Genomic DNA, 22,903 nt, shown 5'->3' on the forward strand with positions numbered 1-22,903 from the left:
TCATACTTTGATTTAGCAATTGTTTCATCTTCATGCTTTGATTCATTGATGATATGGAATTTGTATTTTAAACTTGCATTTCATGAATCGTTAAACTTAAAATTATTTGATCCAAATTTTTTGAATGATTACAAACCTTCAATGATAATTGTGATTTTTTTATGTTTGAACTTGTTTTGAAATTATTTTGATAGGACTTTTATTTGAGGTCAAACATATTTTTATATTGGGGAGAGTATATGAGTGCCAATTTTAGTTAAAATGCAATATATTATAATGGCATTTTTTTTTTTTTGACAAAATTATTATAATGGCATTTGTTAACTTGTTTTACAATAAATCTTATGAAAATTTCCCGTTTCTTTGTATCTATTCTATATATAAAAGTTGTCCCAAGCAAACAATTTCGCCCTAATTTTCCCGTAGCCCTAATTTCTATATATAAAAGTTGTCCCAAGCAAACAATTTCGCCCTAATTTTCCCGTAGCCCTAATGATTATAATTACTGATTTACCCTAACCAAAACAAATTCACGCGTTTTATCCCTATTTCCCAAAACAAATTCACGCGTTTGCTTTTGCATATCTCTCTCCCGTCTCCTCTGCAACACAAAATCCATTTCGCATCTCTCTCTCTCTTTCTGCGATGTGCAGGCTGAACTTGAGATGGCATTGACATCATAATGAAGCGAAAACGAAGGAGATCGAGTGTGGTTGATCTGATTTCTTGATCCCTGGGTTAGAGGAAGCGAATGCGGTGGCTGTTCCTCTTCTCTATGAATGCGATTGTTGATTGAGAAGAGAAATCAGAGGTATTTTTAAACTTCTCCTCTTTTATGTGACAAAAGGTTTACTGCCAACTGAAATTGCAGTTTATCTTTTTTCCCTTTCAATTCATTTGCGGTTCAAAATAGCTTTTTAGGTTTCTTTCGAAATCAAGGTAATTGTTGTTCATATGATTGTTGTGGGTTTGCTCTGTTAATTTTGCGGTTTCTGAGTTTTGTAGTTGGCCGGTGAAACAAAATTAAGAGCATTTGTTTAATTTGATTTTTGGTTATTTGTAATCTGATGAGTTTTCTAATTGTGTTGTTATCTAATCTGAATAATTAGAATTCTTTGAATGCTCAGAAGAATAAGTTTGGCTTGGATTGACAGCGGAAGAAGTTTTAGAGGTAACAAACAGAGTATCAAATTTTACTATTTTGTATTGTAATAGGTTCTTGAATCATATCAGAATTTGTTTTTGCATCAACTGTGTTATTAAAATTATACATGTTAGAGAAACAATCATTTTACTTTATAGTTTGTAGTTAATTCATGTAAATTGAGTGGAATCCTGATCACAGTGTTATCATTTTGTGATATGAGCAGTCTGATAGGATTCATGCAACTATAAAGAAGCATCTGCTGCCAATTTTTAAGGATCAATTTGAAGAAGGATCAACTTATCACCTAGAGAAATTTATGGTTGCCCAAAATGACCCTACTTTCAAAACTACTGATCATAAGTACAAGTTAAGCTTTATGGCAGGAACAAACTTTTTCAAAATCAATGCTAAAGAAATCCCTGAAAGAGTTTTCTGCTTTGTGCATTTCAATGAAATTCTGTCTGCTCACAATGAGGATCGTTTGCTTGGTATTTTTATGCTCTTTTTAATTCAAATTTTGGTGAATTTTTAATGTTTTGTGTTATACATTGCTAACATGTAATTTATAGATGTTATCGACCATGTTGTGGAGAAGGATGATGTTAAAGAGACTGTGAAAGAAGGAAAGACTAGCAAGGTTTTGGATGCTACTTTGGAAGATCTTGAGTAAGATTTAATTCTATAGTATATAGTAGTGTGTATTAGATAGCTTTTGAGGAAAATGTACCTCAGCAGGATAACTAAATACTCTTATGTATATTGTAGGGGAAACAAAATTCATTGCACTCTTTGGGATGAATATGCTATGAAGATGCAACAATGCTTGGAGACACATGACTCATCCCTGCCTTTGGTTGTTATCTTTCAGTTATGCAAGCTTAAGAAGTATTATGGTACTATATTTTTTAAAGTATGCTGAAAGTATTTATTTTTATGTGCGTGTTTCACTCTATGTCCGCATTAAACTGCATGAGCTTTTTTGGTATGATAGCAGTTTTCATTTTATTAATTTTTGTAGGTGTTATGAGAATCTTCAATGCTTTTTATGGTACCAAAATGATGTTGAATCCTAATATTCCTGAAGTTTCTCAATATAGGTATGATGTTGCAATTCTTCTGGCTGTAATCATTCACACCTTTTGGTTTGTTTGGTGATGTTGCAACTCGAGCAAATATGACAATCAGAATTTCCATTGGAAGTCTGCCATTGAGAAGGACAAGATCTAAGAAGCTTAATAATAGTAATGCCTTGAATGTCATTTTTTGAATAATGCTGATATTTTTTAGATGCATCTACTAACTGAGATTGTACACAATTTACATGTATGACTACATTAGTCAACCTCTATGAAGTAAAAGCTTAATAATAATAAGGCCTTGAATATAGTGTTTTAGAGAATGCTCACATTTATGTGATGAATATACTAACTTAGATTGAACACTGATTACATAAACACTTTGATTATTTTTTTTCCCTGCAAAATATGATATCCAATGTCAGATTTTACTTTACTTGCCTAGGATAAACGCTATATCTTTAAACCAAAAGTACGGCAATGTTGTGCACTTCATGCGTTCAAGTATTGTTTGGTTTGCATCATTTTATTTAATCATCTACAAGAATAAATTATAATGAGTAATCATTTTCTGTACTATTTTCTCTAAAAAAAACATATGCTCCCGCGGTTATTGGCCTTACCGTATTTAACCAAAATTGCTGCAAAATGCTAGAAGCAACCGCAGGAAAATATGACAGCAGCCCTGGCAGACCAGCAACCGCAGCCAAACATGACAGTGCTGTCATGACAGCAGCCGAACTAACCACTTAACAGCAGCCAAAACTGTCGTGACAGCAGCTGTACCAACCAGAAAGTAGGATTATTGGAAGTCTGCCATTGAGAAGGACAAGATCTAAGAAGCTTAATAATAGTAATGCCTTGAATGTCATTTTTTGAATAATGCTGATATTTTTTAGATGAATCTACTAACTGAGATTGTACACAATTTACATGTAGTACTACATTAGTTAACCTCTATAAAGTAAAAGCTTAATAATAATAAGGCCTTGAATATAGTATTTTAGAGAATGCTCACATTTTTGTGATGAATATACTAACTTAGATTGAACACTGATTACATAAACACTTTGATTATTAATAATAATAACACTTTGTATGAACACTTTGTATGAACCTAAACTATCTAAATCCTCAATTGAACCCTCTTTTTGCAATTTCCTTTTGTATTGAATTCTATGTCCTTAATTTCTCTATATTATAAAATACCGATAATATTATTTCATGATGCATTAACTGCTGATATAAATGATCAATGCTATATCAGACCCGTGCGATAGCACGGGTCAAAAGTCTAGTATATTATGAAAATTTCCCGTTTCTTTGTATATATTAGATAGTTAGGTTTTAAGTATTATCATCGCTACTATATATAGCCTATTTTCTTTGCAATTGTAGTTATAAAGATAAAAAATGTTTAGATGATGAAAGAACAAGAAAGGTGAGGATCAAACTGTTCGCTGAGCGATCAGTTAGTCGTTTAACGAATCATAACAAGAAAAGTGAGGATCAGACTATTCGCTAAGCGATCAATTAGTCGTTTAACAATCATGCTGGAGAGTTGAAGTTGTTCTAAAGAGAAAATTCGTTAAGCAAACATTCATTTCACTTGGTGATTTAAGGAAACTTTAGTGACCTCGAGACGAGTCGACAATTACTTCACTATGAAGAAAGGCCAATTCGCTAAGCAAGCCTCCGTTCATTAAGTGAATACACACGTTTAAATACCAACTATACAAAACAACTCATATCATATTTTGGGGCAGGCTATCTTTTTTAGAAAGAAAAAAACACCAAGATAAGCTAGAATCAAAGCATACAAGGTGGAAATATTGAAGATTTGGATCATCAAGCTCTTGATGCAATTTCGTCTTTTCTTTAACTCTCCGTAAAGCTACCATGAGTATGTGTAGCTAATTTTATTTTTTGTGGGGATCAACTGTCATTGACTATGATTTTGATCTTTAAAAAAGAAACAATGATTTTAATGTAAACTCTTGATCTCAATGGTTATATGTAATATTTATTTTATTATACTCATGAATTATTTCTATTCTTTATGAATTTTTGACGTCAAACTCCTAAGTACTCCCTCCGTCCCATATTACTTGACCTAGTTGACTCCGTCACGTATGCCAATGCACAATTTTAAACTTAAGTTTCTTTAATAATCTAGTAGAAAAAATTACGAAAATTTGATATTTTGAAAATATTAATCGAGACGAATCTAACAACATCTTATATGCTATATTTTGTTTTTATATATTAGTAGAAAAATAGAGTCAAAACATGTTATATGAATAGTGCAAATATTCTAAATAGGTCAAGTAATATGGGACGGAGGGAGTATTTGATTTAGAACATGTTTAACAAAGACTTCTTTATCTAAAGGATCCAAAATAATTTCAATTTTTTTTTTTGACAAAATATAATTTCATCTCTAGATATTAGTTGCTAAACATGTGGATAGATTTACTCTCACAAACCGCTATCAAAACTTAATGTTATTGTATCGATCAACTAGATAAGATATTAAAAGTTAATTAATACAATGGATCTCTCGTCATTTATCGAGCATTTTAAACAATAGGTATGAAACATAAAAGTATCTTGAAAATAGTTGAATGGTGGAAATATTCACAAGTCAAGTCAATGCAACAAGAATAAAAGAAAAACTTGCATCCAGTCAGCCAAGATGTGTGTCCCATTTACTCATCCACAAACCAATAACTATAGAGCAGCATGTCACGATATTTAATGACGTGGCAAATCACAACCAATTTTCTTCTTCTTCTTCTTCTTCCACAACAAGACCTGAATGAATCACTGAGTCAGTGACGACCAAGACCAGAAACACAAACACAGCTTAATTAAACAAATCTCATGTTAATCTTATGCTAATTCCCACAAAATGAGGTTTAGATCTCTTCTGTTTATATCTATAATCTCTTTCTCTCTTCTTCTTCTTGTTACCGCCGATAATACTCCTCGTAGCCCTAAAAATGTCCAGACTGCCCTTCGCGCTAAATGGTCCGGTACTCCTCTTCTCTTAGAAGCCAGGTACCTTCATAATACGTCGTCGTTTTCCTTAATATCCTTTCTTAATTACTATTATCACTAATCCGATTTCATTTTCTTTTCAGCGAATTATTATCTAAACAGCAACAACATTATTTCTGGAACTTCATCGACATTTGGATTAACTCTGAACCCAATGACGATGTTAATGCTAATGCTAAATACTGTGTTAAGAAGATTCTAGAACACGGTCGTTCATTATTAACAGAACCATTAGCATCGGTTTTTGAATTTTCTTTGATTTTGAGATCAGCTTCACCTACGCTTGTACTTTACCGTCAATTAGCGCGTGATTCGCTATTGTCGTTTCCACTGTTACATAATGATAATGAAATTGTTGAGATTAAACAGAATGAGACGCAATTAGATCCGTTGCGTGTCCGTGTAAGTGTTGAAAGTCCTGGTGGGAAGTGTTGTTGGATTGATACTGGTGAGCATTTGTTCTTTCATGTCAATGAACTGCGCTCGTGGCTTCAAAATAATCATGATCATCGAAAGTAAGTATTTTACTGTTACCTTCTTTATCATTTCATTTAGGCGCTTATAAGTAAAGCTAGTATTTAAATAAAGTCAATAAACTGTTTTTATAAGTTATCTTGGAGAACTGATGGAAATAAATAAGCTGAAAATATGCTTATGAACATGTCATAAGTTATTTTTATTTATACTAGTAGATAGGCTGGCTCAAATAAGTCAATTCAAACAGGCTCAAAATAATGTCACGCTGTTTTGTATAATCTATAATTGTTTTAATAAGCTATCCTGGAGTATTTACAGAAATAAGTTGAAAGCAACCTATGTACATGTGGTAAGCTGTTTTCATAAGTTCTCACGAACAATGTCATAGGTGCTTATGCCAGTAGACAAACTCAAACAAGCCTTTAGTTGAACACTTGCATCATAAGTGCTTATCATATATGTCTTTGTATATAAGCTATCTCTACGATAAAAGATAAACTAAAGTTATAGTGTTTGTTTTCTTAAGCTATCATAGAAAGCTTATGAAAATAAGGTAAAAACAGATTAGGGACATGTCATAAGTTGTATACATAAGCTCTCTCAAACAATCCAACAAGTGAATATGCCAGTAGATAAGTTCAAATAAGTTAATCCAAATAGGCCCTTGTTTCAACTTTATTCTTGATTAATGTTTGTGAGAGGCATAAGTTTCAACTAAGTTTGGTATTCTTGGCATTAGGATTATAAGATAAGTGGGACTTATTAGTGGGGTCCAAGCAGGGCCTTTATAAGATCAAATAAAGCTATAGTGTTTGTTATCATAAGATATGATGGGCAACTTATGGAAATAAGCTGAAAACAGCTCAAGGACATGTTATAAATTGTTTCCATAAGTCTATTCAAACAGACATATTTCAAGATTGTTCTTGATTGATGTATGTGAGCTGCATAAGTTTCAACTAAGGTTTAATTTTTTTGTCATCAGGGTGGGCGATTCGTTTCAGAGTCCTACGGTATTTGAATTTGACCACGTTCATTTTGATTCGGCTACTGGTAGTCCAGTTGCTATCCTTTATGGTGCTCTTGGGACCAATTGCTTTAAAGAGTTTCATGTTGCTCTTCTTGAAGCTGCTAAACAGGTTAATTATAATTACAATATATCTTAAATTGGTGTTTTAACAACTCTTACGTGTTTCTGATTCATTTATTGGTGATTGTTTTAGGGAAAAGTTAAGTATGTATTGAGACCAGTCTTGCCAGCTGGATGCGAAGCACAAATTGGACCATGTGGTTCTGTTGGTGTGAGCGAGTCAGTAAACTTGGGTGGTTATGGTGTGGAACTTGCTTTAAAGAATATGGAATATAAGGCCATGGATGATAGCGCAGTTAAGAAAGGTTGGAATGAATATCATGCTTTTTGAAATGCAGACTACTACATAATATTTTATATTTTGAATGTAGATGCAATTTTGTTTTAGGTCGGCAATAATTGATGATAATTGCTTTATTCTTTTCATTTTGTAACTTTGGTCAACAATTTTGAAGGGTCGCTCTTAGAGAAACTTTGCAGTAGTTTTTCTTTTTATAAGTTTTTGTTTAAAATCTCATTGTTTGTGTTGTTACTTTTAGAGTTTGATAATTTAGTTACTTCCCCTTTCTTGAAACTATTGATTTTGGAAACAGATAGTTGAAAATAAATGTTTCCCGATTTTAATTCATTTTTGCTTAAACTTTGTTTTTTTAACACACAGTTTATTCAAATAAAGTGGTGAAGAATTTTTTTAATAAACAAGCATAAGTTACTTGTAGTTTTGAATAACTCCCTTATTAATACGGTTGTGGGTTACAGGTGTGACTTTGGAGGATCCTCGCATCGAAGATCTTAGTCAAGAAGTTAGAGGATTCATATTCTCTAAAATTCTGGTTTGTTCAATCTCACCTATATTTGTTTTTCATCATACACATGAAAAAGAAAACTGATCTTTGTAGCCATTTTTAATTTGTTTATGTTATTAGTGTCAAATTAAATTAGAATGGAGTGTTTGAAGGTACTGAAATTATGTAATATATGCTTTAGTTTGGCAACCAGGGAAAGGGACTTTTAACATTTTGGCAACCAGGGAAAGGGACTTTTAACTTTAGGGTCTTGCTAACAAGTACCCTTAGGCCACTTAAGAATTCTAAAATAGAAATAATTGGTAAATTTTATGTAGAAAAAATTACTTTTTCAAGTTTCAATGTGTTGAATGCATCAATCCTAAGACAAAATTGCTTCTTTAGACTTCTTAACAAGTGCTCTAAGGGCACTTGTTGGCATTTCCCTTAACTTTTATATGCTTTTATCTTTTAGGAATAAATGGCAATTTTTGGTTAAAAATATCAGAGGAAAAGTCCTAGTACATTAGATGTTTATATTGTAGCCTTTGAAGAGCCAAACCAATAAAGAAACGAAAAAAGATAAAATAAAAACAGAACCAGAAATTATAGAAAAACATGACAACTGCACGACACTGGAGGTTGGAGAATTAATCGGTAAAGGTCCATGCAGCATTATTTTATTTTTACTAGTAAATTATGATGTCAACTATTCAGTTGGAAGTTGAGACTTGAGATTGTACGCATACACGCTAATAGGCTCTTGCCATTCATTTTCCTCAATACAGCTTTACATTCAAGATATAAGTTCCGGACTCCTCTCAGTTATTATAGTTATATTTTTTTATATGCTTATTATTATGTGTCTATAATGTTAGTATGGCTCTATATATTTGATGAGTCGTAATAGTTTTGAATCTGTCTGTTTGATATCAATGGATAGGCATTCAATTCTAAAATTTTGTTTGCATTAACTAGGTTTGTGCCTAGGAAATCAACAAAGGCATAAGTTTACCTGTCTGTTTTTAATTGCAGGATCGTAAACCTGAGTTAGCATCTGAGATCATGGCCTTCCGGGATTATCTACTGTCATCAACAGTATCAGATACACTTGATGTCTGGGAACTGAAGGGTACTGGAACCTCTTTTTTCTTGATTATAAGGATTGATTATTTATTTATTTATTTATTTCCATTTTAGTCCGATTTAAATACTGTGCTGTAATATATATATTTTAATTGCAACAGATCTAGGACATCAAACTGTGCAGAGAATAGTCCGTGCTTCTGATCCTCTGCAGTCAATGCAGGATATTAATCAAAATTTCCCTAGCATAGTTTCTTATTTATCTCGCATGAAGGTAAATTTTGTTTGATTCTCAGATATATGGCATCTTTCTCCAAACTTATTAACTAATATTCTTATGGAACTATGATGCACGATAGCTTGATGATTCTGTTCGAGATGAAATTACTGCAAACCAGCGGATGATCCCACCTGGCAAGTCTTTAATGGCAATCAACGGTGCTTTAGTCAATGTCGAAGATATTGACCTTTATATGTAATACCTTTTCCCTCCTGCTGATACTGTTTAAATTATGATGATGAAATATTCTGTTCTTTATATATTGTGTTTGCACGTGTAATGTGGCTTGAGGTTACTGTTGCACTGTCATCTGTACCATATGAAACAATTGCTATTGTATCTTGATGGTTCTTTGATATGATAAAAAATGTTGGAGGATTTAGATCATGGCAGTGTTGTCATATTTCCTACATGGCATTATGGTATGGCGGATTTTGTGCCAGCAGCCATGGCCGTTTTGAAGTTCTAGGTTTTAGATAAAGTAAGAAGAAAAAATTATGATTATGGTGTAATATGGTATAATAAACCTGATAGTAACTTGATACAAAAAACTAAACATTAACTTCTATTTATAGGGACACAAGACTCCTAATGCTAAATAAATAGGGAAAATCTTAGAAGATGATCTATGATACTTTAAGTAAAATTATGATTATAGTGTAATAGGTGCATTTTGCAAGTTAAATGAACAGTTTCAAAGTATTGTATCATTTTTATCTTCTTTTTTTTTTTTTTTACCAAACATTTTTTTCTTCTTTTGTTAGGTTGATTGACTTGGTTCATCAGGATCTACTGTTGGCTGATCAGTTCTCAAAACTGAAGGTGAATGTCATCTAATCTTCATTTGGTGTTTTAGTACAGTAGTACCGACAAATTTCTAGTTACCTTGTTCATGTTTGCAACTATTAGTGGACAAATGAAAATATCATTCGATGCATTCAAATGTGTTGGAACCTATATGCTTATACACAATATGAAAACTGGAAGTATATGATGTCGTGTATCAATCAATGATAATTTCCTAAGAAAAGTTGGGAATAAAATGGAAGATAAACGGTATTGCTTTGGTGTAGTTATGGCTTTGTTAAACTGTAACAGTGTCGCGTGTTGATATCTTCCCACTTCTCTATGAAAATTGCTTTTGCATATGTGCTGTGAGAAACACTGATATTTTGCACTTGATTGATTCCTTGGTGTATATATTTATAGACTGTAATATTGATGTTCCCAGTAATTACAGATTCCTCCTAGCATTGTGCAAAAACTGCTGTCAACTTTACCTCCACCAGAGTCGGATGTGTTTCGTCTTGATTTTCGTTCTACTCATGTTCATTATCTGAACAACTTGGAAGAAGATGGCAAGTACAAATGGTGGAGGAGCAATCTAAATGAGGTCAACAACTACTTGATTCTCAAACTAGGCAATATTATTTTCAAAATATCTATCTGTAATTTTTCATCTGAACCTAGTTTTTTTTTTTTTTTTAGATCTTGATGCCAGTCTTCCCTGGGCAGCTACGTCAAATCCGTAAAAATCTTTTCCATGCTGTTTTTGTTCTTGATCCAGCAACCACTTGTGGTCTTGAGGCAAGTTTATTTCCCCAAGACTAACATTTTCATGCTAATACTTTGTAATTATTTCTTACTGAAATCTCTCATGGCATAGCTTATTGTTTGAAAACCTTGCAGTCCATTGATATGATCATGTCATTGTACGAGAATAGTTTTCCTGTGAGATTTGGAGTTGTACTGTATTCTTCAAAGTACATCACGCAGTTAGAGGATCATTCTACCAAAGAGGATGGAGATAAATTTGCGGGCGACATATCTGATATGGTAATCTTCACCTTAACAGTTTAAGAATACACGAACATTTTTTAGGAGAGTTTTCTGGCAAGATTGTGATACACTGTTTTTGTCATTTCACTTTTCAGATTATACGTCTCTTCAGCTATATCAAGGGGAACTATGGTATTGAAATGGCTTTCAAGTTTTTGAGCAATGTATGGAATCATTTTCAGTATAAGTTATCTTCTGTTGACAGTGTTTCTACAACCTTGTTTTGCTGCTTTTATTTAGATTAAAAAACCAACAAATTATACACAAGATCAATATGACTTGGGGCCTGTTTGGATCGACTTATCTTTGAGCTTATGAAAAATAGCTTATGCAAATAAAAAAGCTTTTATGTTAATTCATTAGTTCTCACTAACAATAATTGTATCTTCATACGCTGTTTTTTCATAAACTACCTTTGCAAGGTTCTGAATAATACATAAAAGCTTAATTATTTGCGTAAGTTGTTCTGCATAAGCTAGGAAATAAGCCAATCCAAACGGGCCCTTAAATCCAGAAGAATACATATCGGGAGAAAACCGACAGATCCACTTATATATTTCATTTGCATATTCCTCCTCAGTCTATCTTGAAAGCAACCATCCAAGATCAACTCCTGAATCTGTCGAGTTTCATGTTTTGTCTCACTTATGATTCACACTTTTTTCTTTTCCTTGCCTATACCTGCAATACTTTTCTAGATAATCACTAACATGTGAATTCAGGGGTTTATTACAAATGAAGCCGTGAACCTAGTATGCAAGAAAATTGACAGACTCCTATGTATTTCATCCCTACCCTGTTAACAAGAAAAAACCTAATTTAATTTTATCATATACACCTCCCAACTTCACCTCGTAAGGTTTCAGTTTATCCATTTTTTTTTTCTTTCTTTCTTTTTTAACACACACACACACACACACACTTTTGTTTTTGGGATAAAAATGATAACTGTACCATGGATAAGCTGTTTATGAATATGTTGATGATGTTCCGAGTCATCTAAAACTATGTAAATTATTGTAGGTTAACAAATTACGCATTGAATCAGATGATAATGTAGAAGATGCTCACCTTGAACAGCACCATGTTGAATCAGCATTTGTGGAAACAATATTGTGAGTGTTTTGGACTCTTTGTGGCCACTAGTCTGACACTTCTCTTATTTTTCAGTAGTATTATGTGTTTTTATTTATCAATTATTAAAGACATGGATACTATGGGGCCGAGACTGCCTATTAGGAGGGTGTACAGTAGAAGAAATAGGAGGGAAACAGCAGATGAGACTCCTGTATAATTGTAACAGATGTAACTATTACTTAACTGCAGTTAGTTAGTTAACTGTAGGGTGGGAAGTATAGAAGGGGGAAGGGAGATAGTATTGGGCATCGAATTAGATCATTGGTGTAGCGAGTGGAGGATTTTCGAACACCAGAAATTCATTTTTACAGTCATTCAATACAGTTTCTTCTTTCTTCTTACTGTTCTGATCCATTCCTATCGTTGGATTAAATATTCTCACTATTTTCTGTAGACCAAAGGTAAAATCTCCTCCTCAAGAGATATTACTAAAGCTGGAGAAGGAGCCAGAGTTGAAGGAATTGTCTCAAGAAAGCTCCAAGCTTGTATTTAAGCTTGGTTTATCTAAGATTCAATGCTCTCTCTTGATGAATGGGCTTGTTATTGATCCCAATGAGGTAATGACATTTTGAATGTTTTCCTATGCATCATCTTATTTCCAACATTTAGTTTTAAAACCTTTTTGCAGCTCTTCTCTTTTTTATTTCCTTTGGTATCGGGGGTTGTACCTGAGTTTGCAATATTTATACTTTCCCAGATAGCTGGCCTAAGAAGTGCCTTCTCTGTTAACGAACGTGTTTATCCTGAATATGATCCCTGTCTACTCGCCAATGGTTAACCACTTTCACATTACTCTATAAAGTACACTACACCCTAAACTTTGGAGGATCAGAATTCATTTTATATCCTGTTTGGATAAGAAACTTAATTAAGCGCTTCATATAAGTGATTTTGAATAAGCTATTTCAATAACAAAAGATAAAATAAAGGTGCACTGTTTTTATATAAGCTAAAAGATGTTTTCAGAAATTATCCTGGAGAGCTTATGGAAGTAAGCTGAAAACAACGTATGGACATGTCAATAGCTGTTTTTATAAGCCCTCCCAAACAGTCTCATAAGTGTTTATGCTAGTAAATAAGCTCAAATAAGCCAACCCAAACAAGCCCTTATTACTGTGCTTGATGTCCTGTTTAACTATTAATCTTCTTTATGTGCTCAACTTGTGTCTCAAGTTCTAAACTTCTGTTCTTACTTTAATCAATTGATTTTACCAGGAGGCTCTAATGAATGCCTTGAATGATGAGACTCAGAGAATACAGGAACAAGTGTATTTTGGACAAATAAAATCTCACACTGATGTATTGGACAAATTCCTATCAGAAGCTGGTATTCAACGCTATAATCCTCGGGTATGATATTTTAAAAATTTATATTTTCTGGGGAACTTGTATAGTATGCTGTGTGGCTAACTGCTTTCTGTTTGATATAGATTATTTCTGATAACAAACCAAAGTTCATATCTCTTTCGATGTTTACTTTTGGAGAGGCATCTATACTAAACCGCATTAACTACTTACACTCGTCTGGAAGTAAGTTGTTGATATGTTAGAATAAATAGGTTCTTTCCTAGTTCCTACACACTGGTCTTTTGTCTTATCATTTGGACTGTTTTTATCCAATACAGCCATGGACGATTTGAAGCCTGTGACACATCTTCTTGCTGTTGACATCACTTCAGGAAGTGGGATTAAGTTACTCCGCCAAGGCTTAAATTATCTGGTTAAATACTACTTTGCATTTCTGTTGAATATTATTCTTCCTTTTAGCCTGATGCCTGTCATGAGTTGGAGTGTTGGACCTACTTATTCAGTACTGCTATTTTTTTTTTATATGTACATTATGCTACAGATAGAAGGATCCAAAGATGCTCGTGTAGGTCTTCTGTTTAGCAGCAATCAAACTACAAATTTGTTTAGCCTCCTTTTTGTGAAGGTTTTTGAAATTACTACATCTTCATATAGGTTTGTTTTATAATTGTTGAAGTTGAATTTTAATAATAGATTGATTGGTATTTATCTATCTGATTCTGCAGTTTTATGCATTTCTTTTCTAAGTTTATGCACAGTTTAATATCTATTGTATGAATGCATGGTTTTATGCAGCCATAAGAAGAATGCATTAGACTTCTTGGATCAGCTGTCCTCAGTCTATCAGCAGAGATACATCCTTACACCTGCTGTGGAAGTTGATGGGACTCAAGCATTTATTGATGAGGTTTGCAAGCTTGCTGAGTCTAATGGGTTACCATCTGAGGGCTATAGATCTTCCCTCTCAGAATTTTCTGCTGATGAAGTGAGAAGGCATTTGAGTGAGGTACTTCTGGTTGTTTTGCCATTTTCTGAACTCAACGTCAGCCTTTCAGTGACATTCTTCTTTGTGCAGTAACTGTGAAAGTTTACACTAATAAAACTTATTGATATTAGGTGGAGAAGTTTTTGTTTACAGCACTTGGGTCTGAATCTGGTGTTAATGCTGTTTTGACTAATGGAAGGGTAAGACTGTCTTTATCTCCTGGGTTATTTCATGTCTCAGTTTTTTGTCTGTATTCAAGTTTGTCTAGTTTTTCATAGAATCTCTTGAAATTCTCCCTTTGTTAACCTTAGTTAGCATTTGTGTTTTACAGGTAACTAGTCCTATTGACGAGAGCACGTTTTTGAGTGCTGATCTGCATCTTCTTGAATCAATAGAGCTTAAGAAAAGGACAAAACATATTGTGGAAATTATTGATGAGGTGACTTGGGATGATGTTGACCCTGACATGCTGACAAGGTTTCACTTCATCCTTGCTCCTTCTGTTTTGTCCTGTGGTTACTACTTGGTCTCTTCGTACATCTATCGCCTTCCTTTCATAAACATTGGTTTTACTTTTCGCTTGGTATGAAAGAAGGTGGACATTTCTAAGCATGTGATTTGACCAGTTATTATCTCAGTGCAAATTATCATATCACCAGCTTGAATTGCATGAAAGTTATCAAAATCAGCATTCTGGGGACCACGGGTTGTTTTGTCTTTTGTGTAGCGTTTAGATGGAAATGATAGCTTAGGAGTAGGGGTGTAACGGTTCGGTTTGGATTGGTTTTCAGTCAAAAAAATGTCCGAACCGATGAAACCTTCATCGGTTTGGATTGGTTCGGTTTTCACTGTTTATCAAAAAAGAAACTGAACCAAACAAATCGGTTTGGTTCGGTTGATCGGTTTATTTAAAAATACAATTAAAAAAAATTCATATTCTCACAAAATATTTCATAGAACTTTGTATAATTGTATTTCATATTTTGTTTTTTCATGTTCTTTATTTTCTTAACAACTTTTTATAACAAACTTTACTCAATATTTCATACATATGATCCAAGATTCATTCATCCATCATTCTTCAAAAACAACTTCATCAAACTCAAATATTTCAATCTTTCATGATCCATACATGCATCATTCATCAACAATGAAATATAACGTAACGTGTATAAATCAATGGCATAGAAAATGAACATGGAAAACAATGAAATATAATGAGTATAAATCAATGGCATAAACATGATAAAACTAACCAAGAGATGAATGATCTCTGCGGTGACCGGTGGCGATGAACAATGGGTTTGGTGTGGTTGACGGCTAAGGTTTCTTTTTTAGTATAAATGAAAGAGTCTAACTGATGAGATGAGATGAGATGAAGATGAGAGAAAGTGAATGGATTAAAAAGTGGGCCTAACCATAAATTTGTGTGAGGTAGGATAATATTAGTAAAATAAGGAGTGTGGTTATCATTGGATTGGTTCATCGGTTTCACGGATCTCGAAATGAAAAACCAAGAACCAAATCAAACTAGATCGGTTTCGATTGGTTCAGATCGGTTTCAAACCGAACCAAACAAGGTCGGATATTTTTTCGGTTTGGACTTTCGGTTTTGTTGGTTTTGTCCAAACCACTTACACCCCTAAGGAGGACTGGAAGTATGACAGCACTTTGATTGGCTTTGTGTAGTCAGTTTGTGTTTTTTGCATAAGGTGTTATGCTTGAAGTTAAAGCTTGTCCATGCGAAGAGTTTATTTAAATTTTTTAATAAACCTTTCTAAAACAAAGCCCACGACATTTTATTTTTCAGACAATTTCTGCAATTTATTTATAGTCCCAAACCCTGCGTATGCGGGAGCTTTAGTGCACCGGGCTGCCCTTTTGTTGATTTTTTTATCTTTTTATGCGATGTATTCAGATTTTCCTCAATTTCTTTTTGCAGCAAATTCATTAGTGATATTGTCATGTCGGTATCATCTGCAATGTCTATGAGAGAGCGGAGTTCTGAAAGTGCTCGTTTTGAGGTTTTGAGTGATGAACACAGGTAATATTGTGAACTCTTCAGATAGAAATAATTGAAAGTAGAAATGCGAAGGCACAAATTGTAGTTGATTTTATCTTCTTTTTAAAGGTTTATTCATTTTTTGGTTGCTGACTGAAGAGTGACCTGTATAGATATATGAAATATGAAAGTAATAGTGTTATACTTTGTTTGTTCTATGCAGTGCCATTATTCTAAACAATGAAAATTCTAGCATTCATATTGATGCGGTTCTGGATCCTTTAAGTCCAACCAGCCAGAAGTTGTCTGGAATTCTTCGAGTTTTGTGGAAATACATTCAGCCCAGCATGAGGATTGTTCTGAATCCATTGGTTGGTTGATATCTCTAGTTCTTTGTAAACTATAATTATTAAATATTTTGGTTTCTCAGTACCTAACTTGTCTTTAATAGTCTTCAGAAACCTTTGGGATCAAAATAGTAAATAGGAAAAGAGAATTGTATTGTATTGTTTGTTGTACCTGTAATTCGAAAAGATAATGTGCTGTGCTTGTGGCTTAACTATGAACTCCACTTTAGTTTGGCATTTTAATTAGGCTAGAGGCCAGCTATTATGACATTGTATGTTTAGGTGTTTTTGATTTGCTCTTTGCATTGCAACTTCTATTTGAATTGGTGTTGTCATATTACTTAATCTGTTTGCATTCTGTCCAATAAGTTTGTAGAACTAGCTCAGTTTGTCGCTTTTAACTCCCTAATCTATTACATGAAAAATGGAAAATATAATTTGAGTATTATATTTTGGCTTGACTGCAATTGTGGGGTTGAAGCTGTTTACATCTTACCCTCTGAAGACACCAAAGTAGTAGTGGAAACCTTATTTCTCTTATCTATACATCTTGCTATAAATATACAATCAACTGTATTTCTGTTTAAAAATAATTGTAACAAAAACATCTTGTCACGATTCTACATTGAGCTTTTGTAGAGCCTTTGGCTGTGATATTTTTTCACCCTAATATGGAATTTTCTGCTACCAAACTATATTTTCTTTTAATTTACTTCCAACTAAATACACTAATACTAATGATATTTTCATTTTATGACAGAGTTCCCTTGCTGATCTTCCTCTGAAGAACTATTACAGATATGTAGTACCGTCAATGGTATATCTTACACTTTCTATTTGTTGATAGTTCTGGATGATATTTAATCTTTGGGTTCTTACGTTTTTATTGCTTTTGCAGGATGATTTTAGCAACATTGATTTTTCGATAAATGGCCCAAAAGCATTTTTTGCCAACATGCCATTATCTAAGACTCTCACCATGAATCTTGATGTTCCAGAACCCTGGCTTGTTGAGCCCATTCTCACTGTGTATGTATTATGTAGATGTATTCTATCCTTAACATTTGTTGGATATGAAGCCGTTTATGAGCCTCCAAATATCAGACTTAGCTTTTTGCAGAGATTTTTCTTGGCATGATATCCTTAAAAATCAAGCTGTTGGGTGGGGGTGCTCATGAATAGTCGCATATCTAACAAGATTTTCCATGAATATTGATTCACCATTTCACCTTTATTTTCTGTCTACTCATGTGAAGGTGGAGAAAGTTTATTAGAGTAAATCACAGTGACCTCCCTTGTTTTTAAATTTTGGCATAACTATAGCCTCAGTTATTAACGTCAACCATGCTAAGACACATTTGATGTTCTTATATTTTGTTCAAAAGTACCCCCTCTATTTGACAATACAGAGGCATGTGATAGATATGGCTACACTTTACTTTAAGATGATGTGAACCATGAAAAAGAGTAAAGGGCCAAAGAGTAGCATCAGAAAGTATTAAGCATCTCCTTAGGCTAGAAGTTCAAAGATTACTGATCAGTGATCGGTTCTTGTCATATTATTGGAAACTTGATCACTTTCCTATAATAATTCTTCCTTCTCTTTCTGAACTAGTCTATCAGAATGTGCATAACTTCTATTAATACTTAATAGAAACAATTCTGTTGTTATTTCTAAAATTAGAGAAGTAGTCGCATCTTTTCCTTTTCTTGAGGGAGGTCTGTGTAGTTAGCTTTACTTCTCTGTTTATATATATAATAGTGGCTACCTCTGAAATCTAATTTTTTGTTAGTCTTTAATGTGACTTCTCATTCTGCAGTCATGACCTGGATAACATTCTGCTTGAGAACCTTGGTGACACAAGAACACTTCAAGCAGTTTTCGAACTTGAAGCTCTTGTCCTCACAGGTAAAATTGCATTATGTTTATTTAAAATTAAATATAGGCTGGTAATTCTTTCCGATGTAGTCATTTGCAATTAAATAGCATTAATTAATGCTTCCTATGAATCTGTTGCCATTCTTATCAACTGTTCATCTAATCAGGTCATTGCTCTGAGAAGGATCATGATCCTCCACGAGGTCTTCAGCTGATTCTTGGAACCAAAACTTCACCCCATTTAGTTGATACCCTTGTGATGGCCAATCTTGGTTATTGGCAAATGAAAGTTGCTCCTGGTGTTTGGTTCTTGCAGCTTGCTCCTGGTAGAAGTTCTGAGCTCTACATTTTTAAGGAAGATGATGACGGAAGTAAGAATAAACAATCATCAAAACTCATCACTATTAATAGTTTACGGGGTAAAGTAGTTCATATGGAAGTAGTGAAAAGAAAGGGCAAGGAGCGCGAGAAACTTCTGATTCCTGATGATGATGATGATCTGCAACATAAGAAGAAAGTGAGTACTTGTTTTTAAAATGTGATCTGCAGCACATTATTACTATTCAAATGCAAATCCTGACTTTTTTTTTTTTTGCAGGGAAGTGGCTGGAATTCCAACTTACTAAAATGGGCTTCTGGTTTCATTGGTAGCAATGAACAATCTAAAAATGCTGAAAGCAATTCACCCGTGAGTTTTTTATTTAACTTTTTTTAAGTTTCTTCATTCTGTCTCTTTTGCATATATTCATTTTCTCTTACTAGATTTGATTTTGTTGAAGACCTTATTTATGGACTTCTAAGTAACAAATTATCAAACCTGGCGTAGAAGTTTTTGTTTTGATCTGATTGATGCTTCAATACTTTGAATTATGTAATGTTTTTCTTGAGAATTTTGATAGTTATAATTTTAGTTCTGGAATGAAAAACCATTGTTATATGGCCTTTGTGTTGTGTCCGACCAATCATGTATTATCAAAATACATGATGAATTTCAAAATATTTTTCTTGTTTTCTCCCTTTTTCTCTTTCATCGTATCAGCCTACTCCATAATTTCCTAGAGTTGTAACCGAGTGAACCTATTTTTCACAATAGGAGAATGCAAGAGGGGGACGACATGGAAAAACAATTAATATCTTTTCAATTGCTTCTGGACACCTGTAAGTTGTTCTCTTGTTTTGACATGGTATTGTATTTTGCTGGAAATTATGGCTAGATGGCACTTGTCTGTCTCCTATATTTGCTTTCAATTTCAACTTTTTAAAAAAAATTCATCCCTTTTCAGTCTTTTGAATCTCAAAAGTTGAGAAATGTTTTACTTAATCCAGAATCTTTTTTAGATATTGATAGAACTGTCGCATGTGTGTTTTGTTAATTGTTCGGTATTTAATTTCTAGCATTACAAATGCAATCTTCACTTGTTTTGTTTGATGTATTTTTGCCAGATATGAACGCTTTTTGAAGATTATGATTCTAAGTGTTTTAAAGAATACCCATCGTCCTGTTAAATTCTGGTTCATTAAGAACTATCTCTCTCCTCCTTTTAAGGTTAAACATTTCTTCTTTTTTTATATTGGAAATTCAAAGCAGAATTTGACAAGGTTGCTTGACATAATTGAACTACTTTGGTCGTCATATGTACACACAGGATCTTATTCCCCACATGTCCCAAGAGTATGGTTTCGAATATGAACTAATCACATACAAATGGCCTACTTGGTTGCACAAGCAGAAAGAAAAGCAGCGAATAATTTGGGCATATAAAATTTTATTCCTGGATGTCATCTTTCCCCTCTCCTTAGAGAAGGTATCATGGTTTTCTTTATGCATCAAACTTAATACTTCTTTTTTGTTGTCTTCACCATTCTCAATATCATGTGTGACATTGACAAGAATGAAAAAGAAAGTCCTATGTAAAATTGTGTTTAAAAAGTCTTCCAATATTTGCAGGTCATTTTTGTAGATGCAGATCAGATTGTCCGGACCGACATGGGAGAACTCTATGACATGGATTTAAAAGGAAGACCTCTGGCATACACTCCATTTTGTGATAATAATAGGGAGATGGATGGATATCGGTTTTGGAGACAAGTAAGTACCACTGTTGAATATAATTATTATATATGTTGTTGTAAATGAGCTCTTGGTTGTCATTACACCCATACAATTAAATGTAGGTGCAGCATTGAATGCTAATTTTTCTTTGCCTTGTTATTTTGGTTAGGGTTTCTGGAAGGATCATTTGCGGGGGAGACCGTACCATATTAGGTTAGTAACTATTTTCTCGACGATCTTGCCAAAAGTATGTAAATGTCATCTCTCTGATAGTTGTTTCCCATTTCCATTTACTTGCAGTGCTTTGTATGTTGTTGATTTGAAGAAGTTCCGAGAGACTGCTGCTGGAGATAATCTCCGAGTTTTCTATGAAACCCTTAGCAAGGATCCAAATAGTCTAGCCAACTTGGATCAGGTGAGAAATAGTTATTTTGTTTATTTATTTTGCTTTAAAAGAATCGCTCAAAAGACTAAGCTGTTAAACATGTTCGAATGGTTTCCTCTTTTGGAGTATCTTCGATATGATCAACTCTTCATCGTGGCCGCCATCAGTCTTTTCCATGACCAATCGAACTAGGGCATGATTATGTTATATATTCTCCATATGCAATGTTGTGTCATAATTATTAAAAAAAAAGGATAAGATTACTGAAGGTACAGCATGTCCTGGTCGGCAAATTTTACAGTTGAAGAAATTGATCTGTTGGAATTATCACTTTTTACTAGGTTGGTGCATGGCCTTCTCTATTTGTTTTATAAAACTAGCAAAAATTTTTTTTTACTAAATCATAAAACACGAATTTGTTTCATAAAATCACTTTAGAAGGCTTATTACTTAAATTTTATAATAGAAAGGGTTTAATTTTACACGCACGTGCAGTCCAAAGTTTCATAAAATTATATTTTGTGGACAGACCTAGTCTTTTCGGACCATATGATTAAGATATAGGTTTTGGATACCCATTATTTTAGTATGATGGATCCTTTTCATTTACTTCCATTCTAGCACCCAATATCGTTGCTGCATTCTCTTTTTGAGGGACCTTAGCTAAAATTTTCACTCAAAATTTTCAGGATCTTCCTAATTATGCTCAGCATACTGTGCCCATTTTTTCCTTACCGCAAGAATGGCTATGGTGTGAATCATGGTGTGGTAATGCTACAAAATCCAAGGCAAAAACAATTGATCTGTGCAACAATCCGATGACAAAAGAGCCCAAACTTCAGGTGAATATTTTCTGTTTGAAGTTTCTTCTGTACTTGGAAACTTGCATCATATAAATGCTGATGTTTTTGTAGCCCGACTTATTTTCTGCATATGCTTGATTAACTTATTTCCACTTTGGTCTACAGGGTGCTAGACGAATTGTAGCTGAGTGGCCAGACCTTGATTTGGAGGCGAGAAAATTCACTGCACGAATATTAGGTGATGATCTAGAACCTATTCAATCCCCTGACCAATCAAAGGATTCGACTAATGAAGATTCATTGAAAGATTCGACTAATGAAGATTCATTGAAAGAAGACTTGGAATCCAAGGCAGAGTTGTGATTCGTGGACACAATTGAGACAAGGGTTCTGTTCAAGTCAAAGTTCTTGAAAAAAAATCTGTGATATTTGATGCAGTTGGCAACGTATAGCATCATGGTATCTTAATTTCTTACCAAGGAGTGGTTGGCTGATATATTAGCATGCCTCCAAACACTAACAACAGTGAATGCAATGAAGATTTGCCTTCTCTGTTAAGAATTTTGGTTAGAGAGAGTGTTACTATTTAAATATAATTATTGTAGACAGAGTGTATGTGCCATAATCTCATGAACAATCCTACACGCTTCCAAAGTTATAGTGTAACTTTATTTTACATTACTTCTCTCTTTTAATGGTTGTATGATACTATATTCATTGAGATTAAGGCAAAATGATTGGACCAAGCAAAATCTTCAATGATTCGACCATTAAATGGTTGCATGATACTATCTATATTCATTGAGTTTAAGGCAAAATGATTGGACCTACGGCAAAATGATTAAATGAATTGTAAAATGGTTTAATGACATGGAAAACAAAATAATAACATTTAATTCACAAATACTACTACCTTGTAACAAAAATTAAGTCCTAATTTCAGTGTAGGAAAAAAAAACATTTTAAAAATTGAAGGACTATATTTTTGGTTTTAGAAATGAAAAGACTGATTTAAAAACAATAATTGAAACTAACTTGTTTTTTTGGTTTGGTTTAATTTGATTGGATAGGTCATGCCTTGTCTCTCCCTCCAACAAGCCGGCCCTAGTTTTTTTTTTCTCTAGGTTTTTTCTTCCAATTTCTTCATTAAGGGGGTGATCACCC

General features: G+C 33.5%; 2 protein-coding genes across 7 annotated transcripts; both read left to right on the plus strand.

Annotated features, from left to right (window-relative positions):
* The first annotated feature begins 449 nt into the window (after nt 1–449).
* Nucleotides 450–3,221, plus strand: LOC146943401 (uncharacterized). 3 transcript variants are annotated; one of them, XM_085741658.1, is made up of 6 exons: nt 450–939; nt 1,110–1,171; nt 1,371–1,635; nt 1,717–1,813; nt 1,913–2,040; nt 2,232–3,221. In XM_085741658.1, the coding sequence occupies exons 3-6, from the start codon at nt 1,464–1,466 to the stop codon at nt 2,300–2,302; spliced, it is 468 nt and encodes a 155-aa protein (XP_085597784.1). In that variant the 5' UTR covers nt 450–939; nt 1,110–1,171; nt 1,371–1,463; the 3' UTR covers nt 2,303–3,221. The 3 variants fall into 3 exon arrangements, with proteins under 3 accessions (XP_085597784.1, XP_085597785.1, XP_085597786.1); XM_085741659.1 differs by having other exon boundaries at nt 450–811; XM_085741660.1 differs by having other exon boundaries at nt 450–1,171; nt 2,245–3,221.
* A 1,827-nt stretch (nt 3,222–5,048) lies between these two features.
* Nucleotides 5,049–22,491, plus strand: EBS1 (EMS-MUTAGENIZED BRI1 SUPPRESSOR 1). Of its 4 annotated transcripts, none has more exons than XR_015025532.1 (37): nt 5,049–5,283; nt 5,367–5,798; nt 6,746–6,899; nt 6,984–7,155; nt 7,610–7,683; nt 8,671–8,767; nt 8,883–8,995; nt 9,081–9,196; nt 9,766–9,823; nt 10,242–10,394; nt 10,490–10,588; nt 10,691–10,837; nt 10,936–11,004; nt 11,864–11,955; nt 12,372–12,534; nt 13,193–13,327; nt 13,408–13,507; nt 13,603–13,697; nt 13,827–13,939; nt 14,081–14,291; nt 14,402–14,470; nt 14,602–14,747; nt 16,213–16,314; nt 16,496–16,643; nt 17,380–17,436; nt 17,518–17,648; nt 18,440–18,528; nt 18,666–19,015; nt 19,097–19,186; nt 19,592–19,656; nt 19,942–20,044; nt 20,145–20,303; nt 20,447–20,587; nt 20,721–20,764; nt 20,852–21,277; nt 21,626–21,778; nt 21,905–22,491. XR_015025532.1 is itself a non-coding variant. In XM_085741668.1 (37 exons), exons 1-37 carry the CDS (start codon nt 5,135–5,137, stop codon nt 22,100–22,102), a joined length of 4,902 nt encoding a protein of 1,633 aa, XP_085597794.1. In that variant the 5' UTR covers nt 5,049–5,134; the 3' UTR covers nt 22,103–22,491. The 4 variants fall into 4 exon arrangements, 3 of the variants coding, with proteins under 3 accessions (XP_085597794.1, XP_085597795.1, XP_085597796.1); XM_085741668.1 differs by having other exon boundaries at nt 20,852–20,966; XM_085741669.1 differs by lacking the exons at nt 11,864–11,955; nt 12,372–12,534 and having other exon boundaries at nt 20,852–20,966.
* The last annotated feature ends 412 nt before the right edge of the window (nt 22,492–22,903 follow it).

Source organism: Medicago sativa, chromosome 2 (genome assembly GCF_051527215.1).
Source record: "Medicago sativa cultivar Bolivia chromosome 2, Bolivia_mono, whole genome shotgun sequence".
Taxonomy (NCBI): Eukaryota; Viridiplantae; Streptophyta; class Magnoliopsida; order Fabales; family Fabaceae; genus Medicago; species Medicago sativa.